The following is a 27,553-nucleotide window of genomic DNA, read 5'->3' on the forward strand; positions in this document are numbered from 1 at the left end:
AAAAATTTTTATTTTGATTTTTTTTCTTTTAAAATATATTATGCTAATAATTATTAAAAGATGCCTTTAAATTTAAATTTCTATTGCTTAATATTTGACAATTCTAATCTGGAAGGAAGAAAGGATGAGCATTTAATACTCTTGTTTTGTGATGCTGTCCTCTGTATAATTCCCCTGTTGTTTAGTACTAAGTTTGATTTAATTTTTCTGTTGAAATGAGTATCTCATTTTTCCATAAGGTAGCAATGATCTTACCAGCAGTACATGTATTGTCTAAATCGTTATAAATAGTACAAAATAATATCAATACATTCAAATGAAGAAGTATTCAAGAAATTATTCACCTGCATATCCTACTCAGTTTTGGTTAAAGCTACCAATAATTATATTAATACTGACCTGAGTCAAAAAGACATGACTATTTATATAAAATTCATATCACAGCAACAAATTGATTGAGAAAACTCTGAATCACTCACAAAAATAAATTTTAAATCAATTCTTATCTATCCATATATACTATAAACTATAAATGATGGCATTGAAACAATTAATTATGGGGGAAAATGAAGTTAAAAAATGCTGATATTAGAGCATATCTAAAAGTAACTTAGAATAAGCATTGGAAATAAAATGTAAATTTATTAATGTTAATATGCAGTTTTTAAGGGGAATTTTGTGTTCAGTAGTCTGTAAGCATTTTGGGTTTATTTTTGCTAAAGCCAATATTCATTCATTTTCAAATTATGCTATTAATTAGTTCTAACAACACTATTTATCTCTTAATTTTCCTAGGAATTATCAGATTCAAAAGACTGGAGGACATGAATAGTATTAGGTGTTTTTTTTTATTTTCTGATAACCACATTTGAAGGTATAGATACACAAATGTGAGTTTGTGGCAAGTAGATGAAGTACAGTCACAAATTCAATAATTTTGAGTTGGCTGCAATTTTTATTAGGTGATAAACATTTGACTTTCAAAAGGTGGTTGAATTAGTATTCAGTCCACATACAGGATATGAAAAGGTCTTCAGCCCTCGATGTCTGTTTCATCTTATTTTAGTTGTCTCATGCCTTTTAGTATAACATAGGGAAAATCTACTGCATTCACTTAAAATTTGGAAAAAATAATAACTTTTTGGACCATAAAAAGTAAAAAAAAATATTGTTTGCTTTTCTTAGGGATGGACCAGATCAAACTTCTCCTCAGATTGGACAATTTAGTGGCAACACTGCATTAGAATCAGTCTATAGCACTTCCAATCACATTCTGATAAAGTTTCACAGTGACTTCACTACCAGTGGCTTCTTTGTACTTAGTTATCATGGTAAGTGTGACAAAATGAACTTTTTCACTGTTTATACTGGTCGCTGGAGGAAGACAAGGCATAAAAAACATCAGTTGCTTTTTCTAAGAAGAGTTGCTGTTATTATGATTGACTACTACTAGGGTAATGCAAACATATGGAAGAATAACATGGATGATGAAAATAAGTTATTTTCATGACGAGATATTAAATTTACTATTAGTCAAACAAAAATAAAAAGGCTGTATTATGATGAGACATGAACAAAAAAGGCAGCATCCAAACCCTAAAGTTCAAGGTGCACATACTCGTACTTCTTACAATGCTTCTAAAATTCCTTGGAAACCTAAATGTTTTTGGAGGACATTAAATGTCTTTTTGACATTTGGATATTTTGAAGTAACGCTTGTTTACATAGAGATACCAATGATAGTGAACTATACCTATGATGTATTGTTTCCTATGCTATATACGTCAATGAGAGTGAATTACATAGTGTAGTTAACATTAATCTGCCCTTGAATTAAATATTGACTGAATGAAAATGTTTCGGAATTAATTGACCAAATTCTACCTCTTCTGTAGTCATCCAGACTCTCGGTGGCCAAGCGTCTTTTACGTTGCTATAATTACAAAGAAACAGATTGAGAAGTAAGGGTGGGTTTAGGTGCTTTGTGAATGCCTGTTGGATTGAACATCCAAGGAAACACAAACAGACTACATCCTGTTTTCTGGATCCTGGTGAAATTATGTGAATAAGAGACTTTCTTTTTGACTTATCAAAGACAGAGGTGAATACAGATAGACAGAATTGATGGGATTAAAGGAATTTTAAGCTAAGCAAAACAAAACGGAAAAATATATAAAGCTTGCAATGAAAAAAACACCCACCAGCAATTGACTATGGAGTAGACAGTCCAGCAGGGCTAGACAAAGAGGGATTAGAATTTCCATTCCAAGTCTTGGCATCTAAATTGCATGTATCAACTTGCAAAGGACAAAATGACATTTTGTATTCATTAATGAGTCCATATGTATTGATATCTAGTAATATATTGGCATATGACCAAACATATGCTAAAATGCTCATGGAAACATAGAATTATTCAGATTGGAAAAGACCTTTTAGACCATCAAGTCCAACAATAAATCCAACACTGCCAATTTTACCACTAAACCATGCTGATAAATAGCATGTTATATGTCTTGTAAATACCTCCAGGGATGGTGGCTTCATCACTTCCCTGGGCAGCCTGTTCCAACCCTTTTGGTTAACACATTTTTACTAATATCCAGTCTCACATGGAGTAACTTGAGTGTATTTCTTCTGGGCTAGTAATTTGCTAGTAATAAAGTGTCTCTAAAGATCTCCTTTTACGTGTTTTTTTTGTTGTGAAAATTGTCATACCACAGGTGTGGGCCCTAATGGGCAATAAAGATGCAAACCAAGCAGCGCAAAGATTACTGATAAAGAAACTTTAAACAATTTTTGTACTAATATTGTCAAGATAAATAAATCTCTCTGTATCTTGGAGTCTATGTTCCTTTATACCAGCTGAACAAAAATTATAATAATAAAGGCAAGGCAGTCAAGGAGTCAAATAAAGGCAAGGAGTCAAATCTATTTAAAATAAATAACTTTGTGATTAAAATTAATGATACTCCTGTTACCCTAAAATGAGAGACCTTTGAGATAAATTTTATGATTTCTTAGTTGAATCAAATTTTAATTACATTCATGATTTTAATTATTATTTTTCTTAAGAGACAAACAGCACAGTTGTTTCGTGTTTAATTGATGTGTTTTATTTTAAATTGCATTATTCTAAGGCTTTCTGACTCACTGATTTAAGTAGATCTTCATTATGTGTTTGAAGAAAAGGAATGTAATAGGAAGATATCAAATAAGGGTGACTCATTAGTAACAAAAGTCTTACTTATGATGTAAATTTTGTGATTTTCAAAAGTTTGACCAATTAGAGTACTAAAGGGTCTAATCATACGAAGCAACCAAGAAAGTATAACTGAAGCTGAACTGTCTTTTCATCTGCCATAAGTAAATGATATTTTGTGCTAAAGAGAAATGCTATAAACCACTGCTGTATGAAAATGTAATATTAATGAAAAACAAGCATACTTCATCCTGAATGTACACTTTAAGACAGGGAAGACTCCATTGTAGGTAAAAATATGTCAAAGTGATTTTTTGACAGATTTCTGTCCTAATTGTCTGAAGATCAAATAGTATTTTGTCTGTCTCCAAACATAGGCCCATTTTCATTGGATCTCTGGGGAAAAAAATCAGTCTGTGCCATTTCTGCATAGACTTCCTACTTACCTTTTTATTTATTTCACATGGTTATTTATTTATTTCACCTGACTGTTGCATCATGTGCTAAATCTCAGAAAATTATTTTGAGTGAAACTTCAAATGAGAATTTTGAAAACAAGGGTATTTTCTGACACTATCTGCAGGCAATGTGTGCTCCATAACTGTTTATTTATTTCAGGAATTCCACATTCAAAATACTTCTGTCCATTAGTTATGCTGCCTCTATGTAGAATCTTTGGAATTCCAAAACATGTATTTTGGAACAGAAGCTGAAGAATTCAACAGTAAAATTGTATTGTAAAAACAAAAAATCATACAACTAAACAAGACAATGATTGAAAAAACACCAAATTATTTGCTTTCTTGTCTGGTATTGCTACAGTGTGAAAATTGGCAACCACTTCTAAACTTCTTGTGTTATTTATGAAGAGATTTTCACCACTAAAACGAAGTAACTAATTGAGAATACAGACACAACTTCCCATGTTTTCATTTCCTTTCTTTTGGTTGTTTTGAAAGTTACAAAATAAATTGGGTTTTTATTTTTTTCCTGCTAATGTGGATATTAAATCAGTTATTACATGGCTATGATAACGATGTTTGAGAATATCAACTGTGCTTTGTTCCTGTTTATAGCCTATCAGCTCCGTGTCTGCCAGCCTCCAGCAAATATACCAAATGCTGAAATTCTGGCTGAGGATGATGAATTCGAAATAGGTAATATTAAAAAAAGGCAAAATTTGTTTATGAAATAAACTTGTTGTGAACGTGGTCCTTTTCAGAATGAAACTCATACTTGCAATATTTTAGATTTTTGTTTGAAAATACGTTTTTTAAGAAACCATTTCTCTTCCTTATGAGTCCTGAATCTCATCTGTTTCGGAGATTACATATAAGTAATATAATAACTCTTTGTAGTTGACTTTAAAAAACCCATTTTTCATACTGTTTAATATAAAACATTGTATTGCACTGAAACAAACAAAACCCATAAGAAAACATGTAGATAATGGGATATTCTATACCAGAATTAAAGTTCTGTGACCTAAAAACTAAAATCAAATTTATAAAACTTATGAGGATCAGAGAAGGGGATGACATTCTGACTTTCTGAGAGATATCAATAATATTATTTAGCCACATATATTTGAAAGAAATATGATTTATGTGATCTGATTTCAGATGTCTGGTCAGCTAGTTTTGCTCACATGATGGCAAAGACAAAAATTATTTAGTATATGCACCAATAGATGATAACTCATATAAGACACAAGGGGAATTTTTTTTTCCTTTTTTTTTCCTGTAATATGGTCCAAAGAGAAATGCTGGGATATGCAAGGTTTTACTTTTATTGGCACATAAAACTATATGAATGCTTGGTTTCTTAATTAAAAAATTACAATTTCTTATTCTCAGAGTGCCAAATCTAGATAGCATCAACAAATCCATCTGCTATTTAATTTTTTTGCCTCAGGATTGTATAAATTATTGACTTGATCTTAGACCTTTATTTAGTTTAGTTCCATAATGGTTATCCTATAAATTATATTACTTAAAGCTTTGTTGACGTTTGTTTCACATAGCTTCGGTCACACCCAGACATCTTAGCAAACTAACTAACAAATAATGTGGTGGAAAGAAGTGATAGATGCAGCACAGTGTGCAACTCAAAGCTAATTTACCAGATTTCTTAGATTAATCAAAGTTGTTTATGCCAGAGGTCATTTAGCCCATTGTATAATATGGTGGTAAGAAAATTCATTTATCAATAATGTTTTCAAAGCTAAAAGTCCCGATTAATTGCTGTTTAATGCGTCTTTTGTTTGTTTGTGTTTGGTCCTGTGTTGTTTTTCTGAGCAGGAGACATAATAAGGTACCAGTGTCAGCCAGGCTTTACACTGGTTGGGAATGAGATTCTGACCTGCCGACTAGGGGAGAGACTTCAGATGGATGGACCCCCACCTACTTGTCAAGGTCTTTTTTCCTTTTTATTTTCCAGCTGCCAGACCAGTTCATTGCTGATTCCTTAAATAACTTCTACATCTCTTTACGTAAGACAGCATAATGAAACTATTTCAGGCTTTTGACGATTTATCCCAATATTTTGCTCTTTTCTTTGTTTCATATATTTCAGATATTAATGCAAAATCATTAGTAATCTTAAAATGAACGTCACAAGTTGAAAGGGCTGCTACTCTACTTAGTGAAAATAGTGAGACTTCCATTTTCTGTAGAAAATAATAGTGTGAAAATGTATATGGGAGTTTTCAAATATGCTAAATTAGCATAGCATGGATTTGGGTCACAAGCTCACAAAATAATTTTTCAATGCAGTTTTAAATACTTGAATTTTTTATTCAGTGTATTCTAAAAAACAGGTTTTCTGTATGTGTATGTGCATGTGTTTGTTCACTTCTCCTCTTACTGAGAACTGTGAACAGAGTGCCATCTCTTTTTAAGGTCAAAACAATTACAGTCCTGCCAGACACTAGAATCACACTTTAAACCAGTACTTATTAAACTGAATTTGACTTGTTATGCTAGAATATAATTTTTGCATAATTAAAAAAAAAGGAGATTTTTCTTTCATACCAAGCTGATTAGGGAACAAATGAAGATGGACCTTGCACATGCTTCATGAAAAAAATGGAATGTCTTTGAAGTTCCAGTGATGAACATGAGTTTTATTTTTTCCTATTAATTCTTTCATTTATATCTGGAAGGATAAAGAAGGACCTACAGTTATAAGCATGTCTGATAAAGCCTTTTCAAACCAAAACACCACAGCTTCATAAAAGAATAAGTTATGTAAACAAAAGCCATTTTGAATTCTGCTAGTTTCTGTGATATTCCCTGGTGTTCCATCTGTTCCTGAGCTTAATATTTCAACATCTACAGCAGGATTAAAATATTTTCCCAAATCAGTCATAATAAGTATGTTTGATTTACATTTGTATTATATGAAAAACTGCCATCTGTTTTTTCTACCAATCTGATTATTTGGTGTCCTTCTCCAGTAATTTTAACTCATTAACATACTCATAAAATACTCGTGATGAAAGATTTATTTGGCAATAGTAAATTGATTGTGAATAAATCTACTACATTTACAAGTAAAACTTTAATATTTTACTGTTTCTTAGCAATTTCTAAAATTATAAAATGGTGCACAATACAGATGTTAAGAGATTAAACATGAGTATATTATTTTTTAGGACTTTATTATTTCTACAATATTCACCTAAGCTTTCAGCTGAGTGCTAAAAAAAAACTTGTATATATATACTCTTTTCCTCCTTTCCTGGAAAGCTGGAAGTGTCTACTCTTACATCTGAATAAGTTGTTTTCCCCTGATTTTATGGACAAAACTGTGCAAAAAGTCAAAATCATCCACAGCAGCGCATTTAGGTCTTAAAAATGCAAAGTCAAATTGAAATGTGAGCTTCATAAGAACTTTTACACTGATAATTTCTGAAAATCCAGGCATTTAGTTAGATACAAATGTGTCTAGAAATATCTTCCAACACCCCAATTTAAATTTAAATCCTAGCTTGGCAGACGTATTGCATTTAATAGGTAGAAAACCATAGTAACCTCCAGGCATTGCTTTAAATGTTAAAATGATGCAATACTAGATAGGGCAAATAGAGACATATGCTGGTCCTGAGGCATTCTCTCAGTGTGTGTTGCTGGAGGCATATTTGTATTTGGTGCAAGACCCAAGACAAAAACTCAGGAATGATGACTTCAGTTACCATAGTTAATCTTTTATCTGTCAGATATGAATGCTAAACATTGGTTCCAATGCTAAATATTAAATCTGCGCTCTTATAATTTCTGTTTAAAAGAAGAATGAAATTCACTGAAATGGTCTTCAGAGTTAGATTAGGAAAATTAAAAAGAAAATTGCAAAGGAATTTGTTAAACTGTGTTAAAAATGACCAGTCCAACTGGCAACCTAGAATAAACAGCAGCATATTTTCTATTTATTTGTATGACATCTACGTTTGAAAATCATGGTATATAAGTTAAATTTCAATAATGAAAGATGAATAGACAGCTTTGTGGAATCTAAAAGCCGCAAATATACATGCCAAAAATTTCTGTCTTTCATGATTTTACTATATCACACTGGTCTATGGATAAACTACCATGCTTCATTGTGCAGAGTATAACACACTAGCTAAGAGTCACTTTCAAGGAAAAGTCTCAGTTCTTCTGTTGGTTCATATAAGTATTAATTTACTAATTCTTTTCACTGGATAGAGCACATGTTTGTTTTTGAACTTAATACTGTTCTTCCTGATGCGTTAACCTTGTGCATCCATTATATGCTTTAGCCAGTGTAAAGTGACATTTGATTGAGTTTTTCTTTAATTTTTGACTTGAAATAAATTGATAACTACATTCAAAATTAATCCATAAGTAAATCTGAAAAATGCTGCTGAGCAGAATTTAAGTAACAATATATTAATCTTGAATCTAATGTTTTGCAGTAAAAATATGTGAGACAATTGAGGAATTCCTAAAAAAATATTGAAGCAAACTATATTTAATATTTATTTGGTAATTTTAATTATTACTGCTTAGTTTACATCACATTCATGCTTTTTTTGTTTGTTTGTTTTTCTCTGGTGTGTCAGTTGGATGAGCATTTCCTAAAATTCTTGTGGATTTCCTTTAGGTGTAAAAATAGTCACTAAATTCCACAAGTTTAGCCAATTTCTATCATCTTATATTGTTCAAACAAAGCATGTAACTTTACCCTTAATTTTCTTTTAAATTAGCTTCTACTTTCAGGATAAAATGAAAATTTCAGAGTAAGAAGATTCAGACTGTATTTTGCATCAGAAGGGGACCCTGAGTAAATTCTTTAATGATGACTCTTAACTATATCTCAGATAAATTTTCTCTGATTCACATAAACTTAGCCACCCAATTCCTAATGGAATCTGTTTAACAGAAACAAGTCTTTAAATTCTTTATAAAATTCCTGAGGGTTCTTTAGCTGAAAATCCAGAAATTAAGGACAGTTTGCAAGGCAAAACCAGCTGCAAATAAATGAGTGCAGCCAGATTACTGTTACACTCTTCCTGCCACACATTTTTATATAAATATATGTCTGTATGTACATATAGAGCTGAGAGGATTACTTTGTTCACTTTCTTGAAATATGTGTCACAACTGGCACAGCATTGTTTGACAGACAGATTCCAGCCATATGAGTTTTATTAAGTGGAGTGGAGGTGCTGTATTCAATCCCTGCTTGAGTAATTGAGACAAACATAGGACATGAGAAACAACTTTTGAAGTTTAACGACTGCATCTTAATTTGCAGCAGATACAAATATTTTTAAAAATATATGGATAGATACAGTTTTTCAGGTTCGTTTGCAGAGGGTTGGACTAGGTGATCTTCAAAGGTCACTTTCAAACCAAATATTCTGATTCTTAAAAAGTTTTTTATGAAGATAAATACTGTTTTTAATCTCCCTTTCTCTGTTTTTCTGTGTTCTTTCTCTCTCTTCATAGTCCAGTAACTTTTTCAACATAAAAGCTGATTTTTGTAATTAATGAGACTAATATTATTTCCAGTGTTCTTGAGAAAACTAAGATCCTATTATTTTTCTTGTGTAACTCAGGACTAACTCATTTTCATGTAGGAGTTAATTGTCAGTATAAAAAGATTTCAAAGCTCCTGTTTAGTAGTTTTAAGTTCTGAATATACTGAAGGCATTTGTTCATATATCATGAAGCAAACACATTTTTTGAAAAAACTTCCAGTACCGTGGTAATGCCGACTATTTCTATTTCATGAGATTACTATTCTTGTAGATCTAGTGAATCCAGATAAATTCAAAATTAAATCCCTTCATCATATTTTAAATCACCATGTTGCTCAATTTAAGGAAATAGAATGAGTAATGCAGTTCTTTTAAACTCGGGAAAATCTCATCAATCACATCAAACAGAAATAATGGGCTTTAGATTTTTTTGCCAATTTTTCTGTCTCACAGTGCTCTGTCCAGCCAATGAAATGCGTCTGGATTCAACAGGCGTAATACTGAGCCCTGGATATCCTGACAGCTACCCAAATCTCCAGATGTGTGCGTGGACCATTACTGTGGAAAAGGGTTATAATATCAGCATGTTCTTTGAATTCTTCCAGACAGAAAAGGAGTTTGATATACTTGAAGTTTTTGATGGTAACTATAGGATGCATAACTTTGGATGATACCTTGTCTATATCATTGGGGTTTTTATATTGCTTCTGTCTAATTAATATTGTTTATGCATGTCTAATTATTTCTGTATAAAAAATCTTAAGCAAGTATTTTGATATGATAAAAAGAACTGCTGGATTACTTTATTTTAAAATTGTACTGTATGTTATACTGTGAAATAATTTTTATTTTGAGCAAATACATGGCTTCCAGTTATAATGTATTTCAATTTTTTAATTCAAATTAATTTGCCATTTGCTTGGAGGATGTTTTGCATGTATATTAATTGTGTGCATATGGTTGATTGTATGTTATTTTAAACTTTGTAACTCTTTTTTTCCTTCTTTTTTTCCTTCCTTTGTACCAAGGACCAAATAGTCATAGCCCATTGCTCATATCTCTCAGTGGGGACTATTCATCTTCTCTAAATATAACCAGCAACGGCCATGAAGTATTTCTCCGGTGGTCAGCAGATCATGGCACCAATAAAAAGGGTTTCAGGATACGATATATAGGTATGCAAATGTGACTTTCTATAATGTGCATAGAATTTCAATGAAAAACATTTGTTTATGTGAAAAGGGTAATATAAGCTATGTTTGGTATCCTTAATTAACCAAACTGAAAGGAAATCCAATCTGTTCTATATATATGAACCTAATGACCCTCATCTTGTGATGAAAAAAACCCCACACATGGGCTCTGTTGAGAATTAATAAAAGTCAGGGCTTTAAAATGGCATAAGCCAGTACTGAAGATAAAACAAGCAGCTTCCCCTTTTTCTCTTCCATTTATTTGCACTTGTATGCCTCTTCATACTGCGATGTTTTTCTAACTAGACCTTTATGCAATTCACCATTAAGAATTTTGGTGGGACAGTGAACAGCATTGCAACAAGGGCAGGAGTGAACAGCTATAAAGTGGAAAAATATGAGACCCTGAAGGGTTGAACTCTTTCATTTAAGGTTCAACAGAAGCAGCAATCAATATTAAAAGTCAGTATTTTATGTGTTATTAATTCAAATTAACATATACATGAATAGTGTGTGGAAATGGTACCTGACAATGTGTTAGATTTTAGTAAAATTTAGTAAAATAACAGAATTATTATACAATATTTATTTTACTGGAAAATTATTTCAATTAGTCTAGCTAAAGTAGATTAGTTGCAAATTACAGCAATTGCACAAAAACTAGATTTGATTTTTTTAATGACTGAAAGTGAAATATGTGAAGATATATATCATATATGACCAACTATATGAAATATACACAGGGAAGTGTACAGGGGATAGTATCTGTAGATATTAGAGAAGTTATTGGCATAAAGCTGTTTCATTTCACAAGGTGGATAAAAAAAATAAAGAATAAATACAAAATTCTTTCTGCTGAGATTTCTAGTTTTCCTCACTTAAATTTTGTCTGCTTCACAATTGAAGAAAATTACTTGGGATTATATATACTGTGAAACCATGTCATCTTTCCTTTAGGAGGGGACAGTTTTCTCAGACTTGAAATGTTTGTTGTTCATTAGGTAAAATTTCCTGTTTACTAGAGATAAAATAATATATGATACCAATTTTCATTTCCGGTAGTCCCTTTTGGATCTGTTAAAAGAGAAAGAAGAGAAAAATTTTCAGTCTTTCCTTACAGGCAGTGAGAGAAGTGTGGAGTGGCAGACAGGAAATATTTTCTAGTGATCTGTTTCACACAGAAAATACTGGTATGTTTTTTTATACAATTAAAGTACAGGCCTCTGTGTCTTTGATTCTTTCAAGAAAGTATAAGTCAGGAGAGATTTAGTGTAAGGAATAAAGTACTTTGATAGTATGTGGTCTGAAAGATATAGCAGTAGTTCTGATTCTGCTCTTTGCTTTAAAATGTTTAATAAATATTTGTTGTAAAGAAACAACCACATGACTCCATTATGGTCAGAGGAAGCTTTCATGTGAGAAAAACATTGACCTGAAGTAAGTCATGAGACATGGAAAGGTTTAAAGAGCGAGTGAAGAAGCATTTCTCTATTTGCCTGAGAAAATAAATATCAAGATATCACTGTTTTTCAAAGCATAAAAGAAGCACTTGAAAACAAACTTCCAGCACAGTTTTCTTTCCTACAAAAAAGGAAAACACCCTTTATGTCTAGCAGCTAGTAATCAAATTAATCAGAGACCAAGTTAAACTTTTATACAAACAAAACTCCTCTTAAAGTTGTTACCAGGTTATAAGAGCCTTCTGGTCCACTCCTATGACAAGATAGCCAAACCTAAATTACTTGGTACTCAAAGAACAAGGGAGATAAAGCAAACAAAGTAACCAGTATTTAATGTCTTAGTCATTAAGTACATAAATAATTTCACAGTATAAAAACTGTAAGTCTTAGAGAGATTTTTTGCTCTCATAATTAGTTATGATATTTTTTCATAGTCTCTAGATAAGATTTCTGTAAGATTTAATGTGTTCTAAATAAATCAACAAGTAAAAGCATATTCAGTATTTTTTGCCACGGATTTATGGTGATAGCCATAAATATAATTAAAATCTATTTAAAATGTTTTACTTCCCATTAGTTCAATGTATCACAGAACATAAATGAAAGAACTTATTTAAGACCAAAAGGAAAGGACTATTTAAAAAGAGTTATGTTCAGGATGTACTGGTTGTTTTCTTCGTTCAAAAATTTGCATAATGCCAAAATGTATACAATTGCAATAAATTTCATCATAAACTAAAGTTTAGTAGCTTATTTGATTTAAAAAGAAGGTAGTAAAAAACCCTGCCCAAACTCCAAAGCTATAGCAAATCATAAGTGAGCTATCACTATTTTTTTAGAGGCTAATGAAACCTGAATCTTGTAAAGAGCTAATAAAGCTCAATTTTAATCAAATTTATATTTTGTGAAATTGGTCAATGCATGCAATTATCAGTACATAAAATACAACTTTTAGTAATGGTTTCTCAGTGTCCAGTCAGACATGCACTGAGTTAAACAAGAATTTCTGAGGAACTGTTCCCTGTATTCTGAACACGTATTTTGCTCATTTGATATCTGTGTTTGAAGCTCTGTACTGCAGCACCCCGGAGTCGCCCCCGCACGGTTTCATCGTCAGCCAGACGGGCGGGCAGCTCAACAGCGTGGTGCGCTGGGCGTGCGACCGCGGCTTCCGCCTCATTGGGAAAAGCACTGCCGTCTGCAGGAAGTCTCCGTATGGATATTACTCATGGGACGTTCCGGTCCCTGCTTGTCAAGGTAAATTCTTCTACTAAAAAAATTAGACTCCAAGAAACTTTCTTTTCCTAATGCAAGCCATCAGTTTTCTGACTTAAAATGAATAGCGGGGAAATATTTCGTGGCCATACTTCAGTGCCAAAATTTTTCAACCTCATAAAAACAAATGTAGTTTTAAGAAACAATATTTCAAGAGGAGCTAATAAGACTGACAAACAAAAACCAGTGCTTTAACATTTAGTGAAGAATATTTAAGAACTTTGTTTTTGTTTAATAATAATTTCTGAAATGCTGGTTCTCATTCTTTGAGAACTAATATAACTAAGGTTTTCCAAGGACTGTGCATGTATTTTATGTATGTCTTTGGAACTGGAACTATGTTCTGAAGTTTGTGAAAAAGGAATCAATTTTAATGTTTCAGTTTGATTAACAATATTGCCCAAACTGACATAGAGTGACCAAACATTTCTGTGATAGATCAATTTTAAGGGAATTTTGATATTTCCTATTTGTCATTTTTTCCTGTCAAAGTATTTGATGTGGCAATAACTTTATCTATTTTCTCATGTTTGCCCCTGACTAAACGATAATTTTCATAAATTCATAAAAGGGTTTATTTGGAAGGGACCTTAAAGGTGTTGTTCCAATTCCTACAATAGTGTTCCTAGGGCAGGAACACTGTTCACTCAGTCAGATTGCTTAAAGCCAGTCCAACCCAGCCTTGAACACTTCCAGGGATGGGGCACCCACAACTTCTTTGGGCAGCTTTTCTGTGCAAGTTTCCACAAATGTGAAATTCAGCTCAAAACTGCTAGAAACGAAAATGTCACTGAGCGACCCTTGGGAGATCTGTTGTTTATATAAAAGTCTGTTACCAAGCTTTGCTGGTTTCTTAAAAATTTAAGGTTAAGGGAGGGATGTATTTTTCTTGTGCCACAAGATTGACTATAACATGTATAATATGACTCAAAATTAATCAAGTCACTAATGAAGATTTTTGAATACTGAAGAAGTAATTATTCTCGATGGTAGATGTAGAACATCTCAGGTTGCAGCCAGAATGTATCTGATATGCATTTTACTGATTGATAAAAGAGGCAGAATGTGAATTATGTGCGTTACGTGAATAAGCAATATTGTAGAATTTGTTGGTGCTTAGGATTGTCATCAATGCTGTTTACATGTTAAAAATATTTTTCAAGTGAATATTTGTGGGATTGCATTTTATTGAAATGGTATGCTCTGGTTCACCCCTGGAAAATGTATGGTTTATCCCAAGTCTGTACCCTCCCTGCAGTATCCTGTATCTGTAACCTCATTGGCTGGAGAATGTTACCGCGCCCCTTTGAACCTCTGTGTTAAGGGTGCAATCGGGGAGGGTTCCTTCTCTTTTGCCCTGGTGGTCTCCAGAGACTGCTCTCTCCCCATCCTCTCCCCTTCTCCCTCTCCCCCTTCCCTTCCCCCTCTCCCTCAGTGACCCCATGCTGCCTTCCTGGGGTAAGACTCTGAATAAACCCTCATCTCATCAGCACCTCAGCAGCCGTCTGGAGTCTCTTTGCCTGCCAGCACGTGAACACCCACGACCCTAGAGCCCAGGGAGCTCCTGGGGAACCCTCCCCGAGATCCCCCCCAAAATTTAAACTACAACAAATATTAATTTTATGCACTGCTGAATGCTGGCCCTGATGTAACACAGTGGACATTGTTCATGTAACTCTTGTAATTGTCTCAAAGTTCTTATTATCATTGAGGTGCTTTTGAAGGAAGAGGTTAAGCTAGTCTAGTTATCAGTAAATAGTGTTATTTGGTTATACCTTGGTTATACAAGTGTATGGTTATCATATTGGAATGGATAGATTTGGTTAATCTGCAATCCAAGCCACTGACGAATTTAAGAAATAATAAACATGGTCACATGTTTTCATTTTAGTGTTGTAGTGTGGGTACTGACAGTGGTCGGATTTTAGGCTTCAGGCACTGCTAAAGTCTCTGTGAAAGACAAACAAGCAACTTCCTCATTCTGGCCTAAGAAAATCTTAAAGAGGTATCCATAGCAATCCTTGGAAAGTGAAAAACCATCAGCAGGTGGTGTTTGTCCAACGTGTTTACTGGCAAGGATGTTTACAAAGAAGTGTAGGCTCTAACGACCAATCATATGAATTGTGCTGAAGTACTGTATAAAAGGAGAACTTCGAAAATAAAGACTGCTCTCATTTTTGCTCTATACCGAGAGTCAGTGTTGTTACTCATGCCATCCGTACTCAGTAGTGATATCATAGAAGTCATTTCTTTCTTTGGTGATGGCAAGTGAAATAGTAGTTTTATCAAAGGTTTGGTAAAAGGTGGAAGGTGGACATCCTCATTTAATTAACTCATCACTTCTTTATCTCGCTGGGGTCATATCCTCATACTCTCTAGAGCTTTGGATTCAACCATAGTTTCTTGGGATTTTCAATTTCTTAATCACAGTTTTCTTATTTTCTTCTAAATATGTGTTTGTCTTTAGTTGCCAGTAGATACTGTGACCGTCATTGGTATATGTTTTTATGGTTGCCAAGACAGAGCGATAGCAAATTAGAAATAGTTTTCTGTGATCTTTTCAGCAGAGTGTGTCTGTATTTAATTTTCTTAAATTTCCGTGTCATATGCAAGGGCTTTTTTTATGGCAATGAAATAATATTTTAACATTGATTCTTACACTTCTGTTCTGCAAGTTGTTATAGGATTGGCGCTTTACCTGTGTTTAGCTGTAATTATTAGCTTCGGTACTGTGCCACACAGTTGTTATATTGCTTAGGAAGCAAATCAGTTTTATGCCAGATCAGCTCCCAGTAGGGGCAAAAATAGATTGCACTCTTTTTTTTCCTCCAAGTATTTATACATAGTCTGAGAGGATTAACCTTCCTGTGTGGATATGATAGGTACTTTCTTAGGGCTCAAGATTTGACTTCAAAGTAAGGTGTTTCAGACTTAAATGTCTAAGCCCTTTTTTTTTTCCACTTTTTTTTTGGATCTGACCTACATTAGACATATGGTTTTAGAATGTGCAAAAGGGTTATTTTTTATTTTTATTCCCAAAACAGAGTGTTATCTAGAACCAGATCTTCTCTTGGTACATTATTTTTGTTAAAGAAAAGAAATGAAATAGTAAGTTATACTTTTATTTGCAATTTTCAATTCTTTTCTAAGAGATAGAGGAACCACCAAAGAGAGGTGATATGCTGGATCTTTTTCTCAGCAACAAGCAGGAGCTGATGAGGAATGTAAAGCTGAAGGGTGCAGTGACTGTAAAATTATAGAGTCCAAAATCCTTAGAGCAGTGAGAAGGGTGGGTGCTAGCTACCCTTGACTTCAGAAGAGCAGAATTCAGCCACTTCAGGGATGTGCTTGGTAGACTACCATGGAATAAATAAATAAAGCCTTAGATTTAAGAGCAGACTAAGATAACTTGTTAATAGTGAAAGGATCACTTCTTCCAAGCTCAGAAATGTTTTGTCCTCAGAAGTGTTGTCAAAGAGAAAGTCAGGTAGAAGCTTCAGGACACTTGCCTGGATGTCCAAGGAGCTCCTGGACAAAACAAATGAAAACCAAAGCCTAGAAAGGGTAGAAGTGAGGACAGGCATCCTGAGAGGAATACAGAAAAATTGTCCAAGCAACTGCAGATCAGATTAGGAAAGCTGGAGCCCAGAAAAAACAAATCTGTCCATGGTTGTCAAGGGAAACAAAACCAGCTTCTGAAGTTGTATTCGTGGTAAAAGGAAGACTAGGCAAATTGTGGGCCCTCTTCAGAAGGCTACAGGAGACCTGGTTACCTGGGACATGGAGACAGCTGAGGTACTCAGCAGTGGTTTTGACTCAGTCTTTGCTGACAAGTGCTTCAGTCTCACTTCACAAGGCATGGATGACAAAGATGAGGGCTAAAAGACAGGAACCCTGGAGAAGGACTTTTCACAAGGGTATGCAGCAATAGAATACGTGGGAATGGCTTTAAAATGAAAGAGGATCAGTTCAAATTAAACATCAGGAGTAAATTCCCTACTGTGAAGCTGGTGAGGCACTGGAATGTGTTGCCCAGAGGAGTTGTAGATGCCCCATCCCTGGAAGTGTTCAAGTCCAGGCTGGACTGGGGTTTAAGCAACTTGATCTAGTACAATGTTCCTGCCCATTGCCTAGGAATTGGAACTGGATCTTTAAGGCCACTTTCACCCCCGGCCATTTTATAATCCTATGATTCAGTCTTGTCAAAGGGATGTTTTCTTTCTGCTTTCCAGGTGGAAAAAATAGAATGTTGAAAGTTAATTTTAGTGATTTGCCAGAGGTCACAAAGTACAGCTGATGGAAGAAATCTGAACATAAGCTATATTCATGTTTCTCAGACTGGTGCCTTACTAATTCAACCATGCTGGTCATATTTTTTTCCAGATATTTTCTATTACCTCTTTTTTATTATCGTCTTCATTTTGAATTGTTATCTGCAGAGTTATGAACCACTGTTCTTATTTTTTACTTCCTCCATCAAAATGCAAAAGCTTCATTTGATTCAATTCCCTAAAATTTTAAGAGAGTTTATTTGCATGCTTAAAACATACATTAATGAGTTAAAAATTCATTTTTTATGAATTTAAGACTAGTGATCTTGCAACGCATAAGCTCTCTGAGGTCAGTGGAAACTTATATTGAAGACATAAAAACTTTGTCTTTCTCTCTACTCAGCAATATCTTGTGGAATTCCTAAAGCTCCACTGAATGGTGGGATATTAACTACAGATTACTTAGTTGGCACCCGTGTTACTTATTTTTGCAATGACGGATATAGGCTGTCAGCCAAAGAGCTTACTACTGCAGTCTGCCAGCCGGACGGCACCTGGAGCAACCACAATAAAACACCTCGCTGTGTGGGTGAGTAACGAGTAAAACCTCTCTGGTGAGGAAAAGCCTGCCTGCACATTCTGTGCATTTATCCAGGGCACAAATCTTCACAGGACTTAAACTTTCATCTTCAGGTTACTTTAATCTATGAGCTATTGCTGGTATTAAATTATTATGAAATACATATATGAGGTACATGTAACTAAGACATGCTGAAACTTAACAGCATAAGCAGAATAAACATGCTAGAGCTTATAGAATACAATCAAACTAATAACTAATTTACAGTTAAAATTAATGGTTGCAGAGGTTTTCTGCAAAAGTTTTCTCTTCAGTGAAAGCTGCACAATTCATTACCCTTAACAAACCTTTTTTTACTATACCAAATTGCAAAACCTGTGATAATTGTTTGAAACTGCTGCTTATTATTTGTATTCATCCCACCGTTATAGTCCTACACCATCTAAACTTGGGGGAACGTCACTGCAGAGAAAATACATTTAACTCCCAAAATGAAGTGGGTATCACCAGTTACAAATGGGATATGAAAACTCAGGTGATTGTAAGTGCAATGCCAGTCATGTCAGTGTCTCATTCACATCAGCATTTGAATTACCTCACCTAGTCAAACTTGAAAATGAAAGCAAATTAAGACTGGAATATTTTTCAAGGATTTCCCCTTTCTCCTTTTTTTCCTTCTTGTTCTTGAAAATTTCATTCTGTCATGAATTTTCTTCTTTCTAAAGAACAAATGAAAATAGACAAAAAAAATAGTGGGAAAAATGGTTATGCTTCTTATACTATTTTTTATTCTAGTAGTGTTGTAGAATGTTCTTGTTACATTTCTGGAGGAAAAACATTTAGAATAAAGAAATGAGACAAAAAATATATAGCTGTTGATAAAACAACTTGGATATGGATATTATTTTTTCTGTCACCAATGTGCAGCCTCTCAAAGAAGTCTTTCAGAAAAATAATTTTTCCATTTAAAGGTACTTAAAATTTTGGTAAAGATTTTGGTGATTGATGTAAAATGTCACAGAAGGTCCAGCTATAGTGAATTCAACCATGGTATAGCTCCTATCCACACCAACTGCATTGCCCTGCATATGCAATCCCTTCTCTTTCTGGATGACTATCAATTAAATGAGACAACTTATAACAGCTAAACATAGCCTTAGTTTTCAAAGATTATGTCACTGTGTTTAGAATACATTTTTTGATTAATAACAGAACAGATTTTCCCAATTTGTCTGTACTAAGCCATCAATAACGATGTCTTTTTGTTATTTTGGAAGTTGTTACATGTCCAAGCATCAATTCTTTTACCCTGGAGCATGGAAGATGGCGAATAGTGAATGGCTCACACTATGAGTATAAAACAAAAGTCGTTTTTAGCTGTGATCCTGGCTATTATGGTTTGGGGCCAGCGTCTATTGAGTGTCTTGCTAATGGCACCTGGAGCTGGAGAAACGAGCGGCCTTACTGCCAAAGTGAGTACATGTTGTATCTGCATCTGCTGTACAGATTTCAGGAAAAAATATTTTATTGGGTGAATTAGAAATGAACTAATTACATACTCAAAACAGTAAATTAGAAAAGGTGTTTCTTGGCTGGAATGCCTGGGTAGACTAAAGGTTGTTATTTAAAAATGAAGTACATTAGATTTAGTGACAAGGACATATCTGTAGGCACAGTTCAGGAGCTTAAGGGTCCCTAAATTTATAAAGGTACAAAAAGAATATTTTTCTATATGTTTATTTTAGGTCAGGAATGCTGTAAAGTCTTGAAAAATGCAAAACCTTTGTATCCTGTCTGCACAACTGATAAATAAAATAATCTCTCCTTTCAGGTAGTTACCAGATAGTGTGCATTTGCACATATCCACATCATTCCTATCATTAGCCGGTACACTGATAACCCTCATAGTTAATTTTCAAAAAAATAAATAATTAATATTCAGATATTTACACCAACTGGAGATTATTGCTATAATTGTTAGCTATAACAACAATTATTGTAGCTATAATTATGTTTCCCTCCCCTACTGCTGTGAAAAGCACATTTCTTTATAAATTTACATTTAGAAATATCTTTTTCAAAACTGTGGGGTTTTGCTTACACTTTGAAGCCACAAAACTCTTTATGGAACACAGTGTGATGTACCCTCTAACAGAGTGGGATACAACTGTACTTTTGGTTCCTCTACCAAAATGTGTGTATCTGCATGTTTATGTATAAATAATAGGAAAAAAATATCTAAAAAGTCTGTCGATAAGCCAGATAACTGTGGCTTAAAATATATATATATATACAATATATATGCAAAAAAAAGAGGTTTAAAAGTGCATTTTCAAAACCAGATTAATTATACTGGAAACTAACCTTAATTTTGAGTTCTTTATTACTGGAAAAACTAATATATAATTTAGAGAATTTTTAAAAGTTAATTGCAATATTTCATCTCTGCTAGTGTTAAAAATACTGTGTATGTGTCTGTATCTATATCTCTGTGCATATATAATCTATATACTAAATTTGTATTTGTATCTCTTTTTGTTTTACAAGACAAACTACTTTTAGCTGTGTTTTGAGCTTTGTTTGAAATACTGTGACTTATTTTCTTCTAGGCATAAAGAGTACTACTTAATTTTTCCCTTTATTTGCTACTAATAAATTATTTTTGCTAATTATTAAAAGAAAATTGACAAAGGAAAATATTATTTTGATTTAAAGTATGCTTTCAGTTGTAAACAAATAGCAAGACATCCCATCGATATCACTCGCTCTTTATAAAAATATAATGTGTAAATGCTAGGGTAAGCTTCATTATGACCTAGAAGATCAAGTGACCACTTCCCAAAGAAGCATAAATAAATCTTGTAGCAATTGTGATGTTCCAATATGCAGAAAGTACTTGATAAAACCAAGGTAATGAAACAGCATTTAATAATGTTCTGAGTGGCTTTTTTAACTTTACAGAAATTATTTTAATTTTCCTTCCCCCTCTCTGAAGTGTAATTTCTGGGGAAGGAATAGTTTTTGTTTGCAGGTTTTTGTTCTGTGATTTCTATAGATTTCTCCTCAATACTTCAAGGTGTGAAATTTATTTATCTGATTGACTGGTTGATAAGTGTTGTTGGTTGATAGACATTATTGTATGTGTGACGGTGATTCTCAGCTGTACACTTTTGTTTTTGTTTTGCCATGAAGTTATTTCCTGTGGAGAACTTCCTACACCTCCAAATGGGAATAAGATTGGAACTCAAATCACATATGGATCTACAGCTATATTTACTTGTGACTCAGGATACATGCTAGTTGGCTCTGCAGTGAGGGAATGTCTGTCATCTGGACTCTGGAGAGGAATTGAGACCCGATGTTTAGGTATGAATACTACAGTCATGACTTGTCCACTTTGTTTCTAAGAGACAAAACTAAGCAATGTGATCTGCTTGTCTTTTTCTATTAGCAGATACATTGAAGAGAGCTCTGCATGTGTGTGGCTGGGCTGCATTGTTGTTCTCATCGAATTAGAACTATTTTTATATTTTCAAAATTTTTAGTATTTTCACATCTTGCAAAAACTGTATTACTGTGTTTTTGTATATGTCTTTAAAGTAGAACTATACATAAACAGCAAGACTGATTCCATATGTGTCAGCTCTAATACATATCCTCAGTAAAATATTTGCATAGTAGATCTGAACAAAGTGGTTGTGCCTTAGAATTAAGCTAAGTTCTTGAAAAGATACAGAAGGAGGAAAAAAAAGTTTGTGAAAACGTTGACAGGACCATTGCAGCCTTATTTCTGAGAGAAAGCCACTATCACTGTCCAGGCACTTTTTACAGAATTTGAGATCCTTTAATTGTACAAAGTTAGGCATCTTCTCTTATTTATTACACTCAGACATTGTTGCCTAAATTATGTATGAATAAAATGAACACATGAAAGAATTTCAGGACTGCTTTCTGATCCATTTTCATGTGTACCTTGAGCTGGGTTATTGTATTTAGTGTAGAGAGACAAGTTTTACCTCTAATTTAACCAAAATTTTAATTTCAGTTGAAATCAAAAGTATGTTAGAATTCTGATTTAGAATGAAATATACGTCATATTGTATCTTGTTGTTTGTAGAGGCATGAATATATGACAGAATATCCACAAACTGATGCTTTCAGAAAACTGAACTAGTAAATACATTAGATAAAGGGATTTGTTGCAATACATCTTTGTACAGATTGCCATTTGCCTTTTTAAACTACTTTTCACCCAAATAATTTTTCTTCTGTAAAACAGCATTATTTGCTAATGTTCATTTGAATGAATAACTCATGAATGAGCAAAAGTGTTGCTTATTAAGCTACAAGTCTGCAGCTGGAATGTTCCCTGACATAGAGCAGAGAGGGATAAGGGCTTTGTTTATGTTTCACTTTTACAATGGAAACCATTTAACACAGGAGGAGAAAAAAAACACTTCATGTTTGATATTCTTTATCTTCTAAATTGTCAGCAATTACAAGATGTTCTAAAGCTTAATTTTTGAAGCACCATATTATGTGCATAATCAAAAAGTTCTGCTTTTTTCTTGTTTGCCTGTTTGTTTGGTTTTATTTTTACTGATTTTTCCGCAGAAGTTACAGCTGTTGAAGTCTGGAGAAATGTAAAAGTTTTCTTCAGAGAAATACTAATCTAAAAACAGATAAATTGCATGCTATTTGTGAATAGCATCTTGAAAAGATACTTGCATTTAAAAATTTTGCCAAAATAGCTTCGTGCCAAGTAAAGATCAACACAGAATGAATTGAATTTCTCCTGCATTTGTTCTGTAGAAATAAAATTGTAATATAATTTAATAATAGTAGCAGATTACATAATCTTTACTCGCAACTTAAACGAGGACCCCTACTTCTCAGAAGAGATTCATTATTATTCAGTTCATACACTATAATGTCCACTAATAATTAATTGTTAAGAAAATAACTATATAACTAGAGAAGAAAAACAATAATCTAAAACACACATATTGTATCAGATTAATAGCACTACATTAAATTTTATACATATCTTTAAATGTTTATTATGGCAAATTGTTGAAGACAGCATGAAAACAAGTATTATTCAGAATAATTAGAGTATGCATCATGTATAGCAGGCAAAAATGTATACCTTGCTGGGAAAAAAAAAGTAAAATAAAGTAAAGTAAAATAAAAGTGAAAAAAGTAAGGGAAAAAAAAAGAGTAAAAAAAAGTTAAAAACAACACCTCCAAAAAACCAGAAAGGCTAGTGACAAAGGTAATTTATAAAAGGGAGAAAGAAATGGCTGCCATAATTTCTCTTGCAACAATGCTGCCTAGTGTGTTACATCACTGTGCAGGAATGAGCTTCCTGCAGACTCAGAATAACTCAGTTCAATTCTTGTTTCTTCTACAATTTGAGACTTAAGATAGAAGGATGAGCTCAGCCAATGACAAATCAGAAATAGGAAATATTTTTAAGTAGGTTGTTATCAGAAAGTGGAAGAAATGGAGGACATTAAAGAAGTATTAGAATGTGGGAGAAAGAAGATCAAATACAGCAGGAAGACCTACAGAGTGGGTATTTTAATGGTTCAGGAAATGAATTTTTGTGCAACTTATTAATAAATTTCATTATCTACTTCTGATGTTTCTGTGCTCTCAGTTGTAAACATTTTTTATCATTTATCTTAAAGCCTTTCCACTTTTACTTTCTGAAAAATGTAGTTGTTCTTAGACTTAAGTGATTACCAATGTATTTCTGGTTTAAGTTTTGAAGATGCTCTTAGTATCTTCACTTAGATGATACATATGAAATCCTACAGGATGACCCTGTAATAATAATACCCTTTCCAAGTATTTTGTTTTAAAATACAATTACTTTTTTTTTAAATTGCTACTGAGATAATTACATTTAATTGTTATGTTAGAAAGCCTGATTTTTAATTTCAGGTATGTGTGATTTTAAAAATTTATGAAAGGTGGAATAAACAAGTATCTGCAGTAGAACTTTAAACTAGTTTGTGGTCAACCTCTCAGATGAGATTTTTAACTGAGGTAAGCTTTAAATCACCAAAAAATATTGACTAAAATCCAACTTATGTTATTCCATGACATAGTAGTACAGTAGTACATGATTTTGATGACAGCCATAATAATGTGAGAATATGATTATAGGTTTCACAGCTCTTTTTTGTCTTTCTTTTATCATTCTGGCTTCTTTTCTAAAGACGAATAATTTATGGATAATGAATCTGTGGCAAACACAAGAAAACTTAAAACAGTTGCCTTCCTTTCTCAAGCTCAGTTTTTTTTTATAATAATACCTAAATGACGAAGTAGTATTTCAGGAGTAATCATATTATTATAATAGTAGAAAAATGACTTCTTGGTCCTTATTCTCCATAGCTGATGAGAAGAAACAATGTTCAAATTAAAAAAACAAATGAAACAAAACAGAACAGAGCTTCTGAAGTAATTTTATTGTCAAAGTTTAAAAATCTCAGTGTTTGAGGACATTTTATTGTGAAAAAATCACTTAAGTATTTTAGAATAAAATAACAAACAAAGACTAAAATTATGACAGTTATGTCTCCTAGGTTACAAACTGTCTCTCAGTTTTTTCTGCTTGATCTTTTTTCTGTACTGGTAGCACTGAAACTGTCTATGTAATAAATCCTGAGAAACATTCAGAAACATGGAATAGATTTTTACTGAATAAAAGTAAAAAATAAAAGAGACTGACAAATCTGTGATTTTGTTACACATTTTCCTCTTGGAAAAATACTTAAATATTCATAAATAAATTGCTTATTCTTTTGTCTGTTTACATGAAAACATTGTGTATTTACAGTATTTATAGATTACATATTTACAATTTTATATTTTGCATTATTTCCTAAATTTATGACATCAATTTTGTTTGCTTTAATTTACTGTCGGGAATAACATTGACCATTAAAAAAAATATTATCATACTTTTAAAAAATTGCATTTTTTTAAAATTTTTTTTCAGTGTATTTATTTTAATGCCTGTAATCAGATATTTAGTAAACTGGACATTTCATAGAAAGAAGTAAATCAGGTCTACTTTAATAACTTTATAGTACTTTCAGATAAACTTTAGAATTAACTAGTATATATAGAAGTAACTAACATATATATATGATTAGTGAAAAACATTTCCTAAGATTTCTCTAACACTGACCTTTTTTTCCCCACCTTTTTCTCATTAGCACTATCAGAACATTACTTTTACACATCATGATTTGATGATCAGGACTATATTTTCCTCTTTTTTTTTCTTTTTTTTTCGGTCCTAATGGGTTTTTTGAGGGTACATTTTTGCCTTTTCAAATGGCCTTTTGCCTTTTAAAATGGTGGCTATATTATTTTGGTTAATATTTTAGTTTAGTAGAAAACACATAACAAAGTAAAACTAACAACAAAAAGTATAGCATGCTTAGCACGTTTTGAAAAGCCTTTCTGTTGCATACAGTTCTTATATATAATGGAGCAGTTCTTTTCTTAGACTATTACAAAGAATTCTGATTTCTTCCTAGGACTTTACTCATTGTTAATGTAATGTAAAAAGTTCCTTACTTCTCACTGGGGGGTATCTAACTGAGCTTCTCTCACTTGTGCTAGTTACATGACTGATAGCAATTTTAAAAGTTTAGACATCTCATCAATGAAAACTACATGAAAAGACAGGAAAATACGATTTTCAACCAATACTTAAACTCAAAGGAAAGATATCTTATGTATACTTCTCTTTGTTGATTGATGAGCTAACTCCAGGTTTTCACATTTCGTGGACTTGTGACTCTATCCTCTTCATCTCAGCTGTACAACACCTAACATTTATTTCTTAGTTCCTTCTTCTTTCTCAATTCCTTGTGACATCTAAACATCCTGATAAAACAGATCTGTTGATATTCTCTCCCTTATTTACCAAAAGTAATTGCTGTTATTTCATACAGGATAGACTCAGCAACTCCTGGAACTATATTTTTGTTCAATTCTGCATATTAGTATTAAATCTCAAATAAAGATAGACTATGAAATATGATTAAATTTTTAAAGGTCTGTAAGATCTCATTTTTCATTGTTGATTGTGACATGATTGAATTATGTTAACTCAGTTTATTTGGAGAACACCTTTATAAAGTGTCCCTATGAGTTTAAATGCAAAACTGAAGAATGAAGTTTATTTGATTAATAAGGCATAGGGACGTGTGGTTCCCATACATGACTAATACTAGAGGAGCTTTCTGTAAAGGCAGACAGATAAAAGAAAAGAGGTGTTTAGGTTAGTGTGCACATTAAATGTCAGCATCTGCACTTCCCAAACAATAATATCAGGAATACCTTTCATCTCTTCTCCTAAGAGAATGGCTACACTTCACATACTGTGTCTTTGTCTGAATTAAAGAACAATCCATCAGACTGAGCAGATCATGAAACAAATAACTGATTCTGAATTACACATGGTTCAGAGAATTTTCCTTGGACTATGTCTGGTCTAGTCCTCTGGGCTAAATGCCATCATTACTCATACGGTTCTAAGTTGTCAAAAAGATCTGTCAATAATTTTGACTACTTTTTCTCCAAAAGGAGATGGAACACCTTTGGTGCACCTGGTTAAGCTTCTCAGTGTGCTTCCTCTAAAAGGAAGCTAATTTGTTCATAGCAAAACCACTCTGCACATTTAAGAGTTAGAAGGAAGAGCTGAACCAAAATTCTAATGTGAACACAAACTTTGATGTGTTAGCTGGGGAATACTATCCCAGTTTTACTCAGCCCTTTTTTCATACAAAAATACTGGTTTAAAATGCTAATGAGTCGTTATTGGCAGCTTGTTACTTGTAAAGGAAAAACCAGTTATCCATCAACTCTGTAGAGAACAACGCTCTCAATGGAGTTAAAAAATAGCAGACATACCATCTGGGGCAAAGCAACCTTGTAAGCTAACAGCAAAGATTGTTCAATGCATTAATCTATCAGTGGTATTTTTCATATTTTCTCCATCAGCTTCCAGTCACTGAAAGTTTTCTGAGTCTGTGTAACCTCTCAACTGTTACCTCTCTGCCACTATTTTCGTACTTGAAACTTCTAGAAAAATATATAAGCAACTAACTTCTTCATCTTCACTTTTTAAAAAATATATTTTTTAAAATCTTGGTATTTCAATTAGGGGGAAATTCTGAATCTCCAGTGTTGCTGAATTAATATATCTGGAGTTAGCCATATGCTTCTCTTTGTTCTTCAGTACTACTGTATAATAATAACTAGACTTTCAAATCTGGTATATGATGTTTCATCTTTAAAGAATTATTCAGCTATTTCAAGGAATTCAGCAGAGAACTTCCCTCTGTGGGCCATGGATTAAAAAGATTTAAAATAACTTTACCATTCATCTTGAACAGTTTTAGTACAGCTTGAACAGCTGTCAAGATGAGGCTCTTCTGAAAATAGCAAGAGAAATGCCCCAAGCCCTGTTTTGTCCAGGGCTGTGCCTTCTTATATCTTTTTATGAAGTGCAAGCCCTGTAAAGAAGAAAAAAATGCCA

The 27,553-nt window shown here is 33.0% G+C and overlaps 1 protein-coding gene across 3 annotated transcripts in view; it reads left to right on the forward strand.

The window, feature by feature from the left end:
• Positions 1-27,553, forward strand: part of CSMD3 (CUB and Sushi multiple domains 3) — a 585,345-nt gene that overhangs the window by 494,901 nt on the left and 62,891 nt on the right. For 2 of the 3 annotated variants that reach the window (XM_063423509.1, XM_063423676.1), the window contains 9 exons: positions 1,186-1,331; positions 4,279-4,359; positions 5,503-5,616; positions 9,660-9,848; positions 10,235-10,381; positions 12,928-13,116; positions 17,809-17,994; positions 19,263-19,457; positions 21,178-21,351. In XM_063423509.1, coding sequence (XP_063279579.1) covers positions 1,186-1,331; positions 4,279-4,359; positions 5,503-5,616; positions 9,660-9,848; positions 10,235-10,381; positions 12,928-13,116; positions 17,809-17,994; positions 19,263-19,457; positions 21,178-21,351 — 1,421 coding nt within the window. The remainder of the gene's footprint in view (positions 1-1,185; positions 1,332-4,278; positions 4,360-5,502; positions 5,617-9,659; positions 9,849-10,234; positions 10,382-12,927; positions 13,117-17,808; positions 17,995-19,262; positions 19,458-21,177; positions 21,352-27,553) is intronic. The other variant, XM_063423591.1, reaches the window with a different exon arrangement.

This window comes from Prinia subflava, chromosome 1 (assembly GCF_021018805.1).
Source record: "Prinia subflava isolate CZ2003 ecotype Zambia chromosome 1, Cam_Psub_1.2, whole genome shotgun sequence".
NCBI classification, from domain to species: domain Eukaryota; kingdom Metazoa; phylum Chordata; class Aves; order Passeriformes; family Cisticolidae; genus Prinia; species Prinia subflava.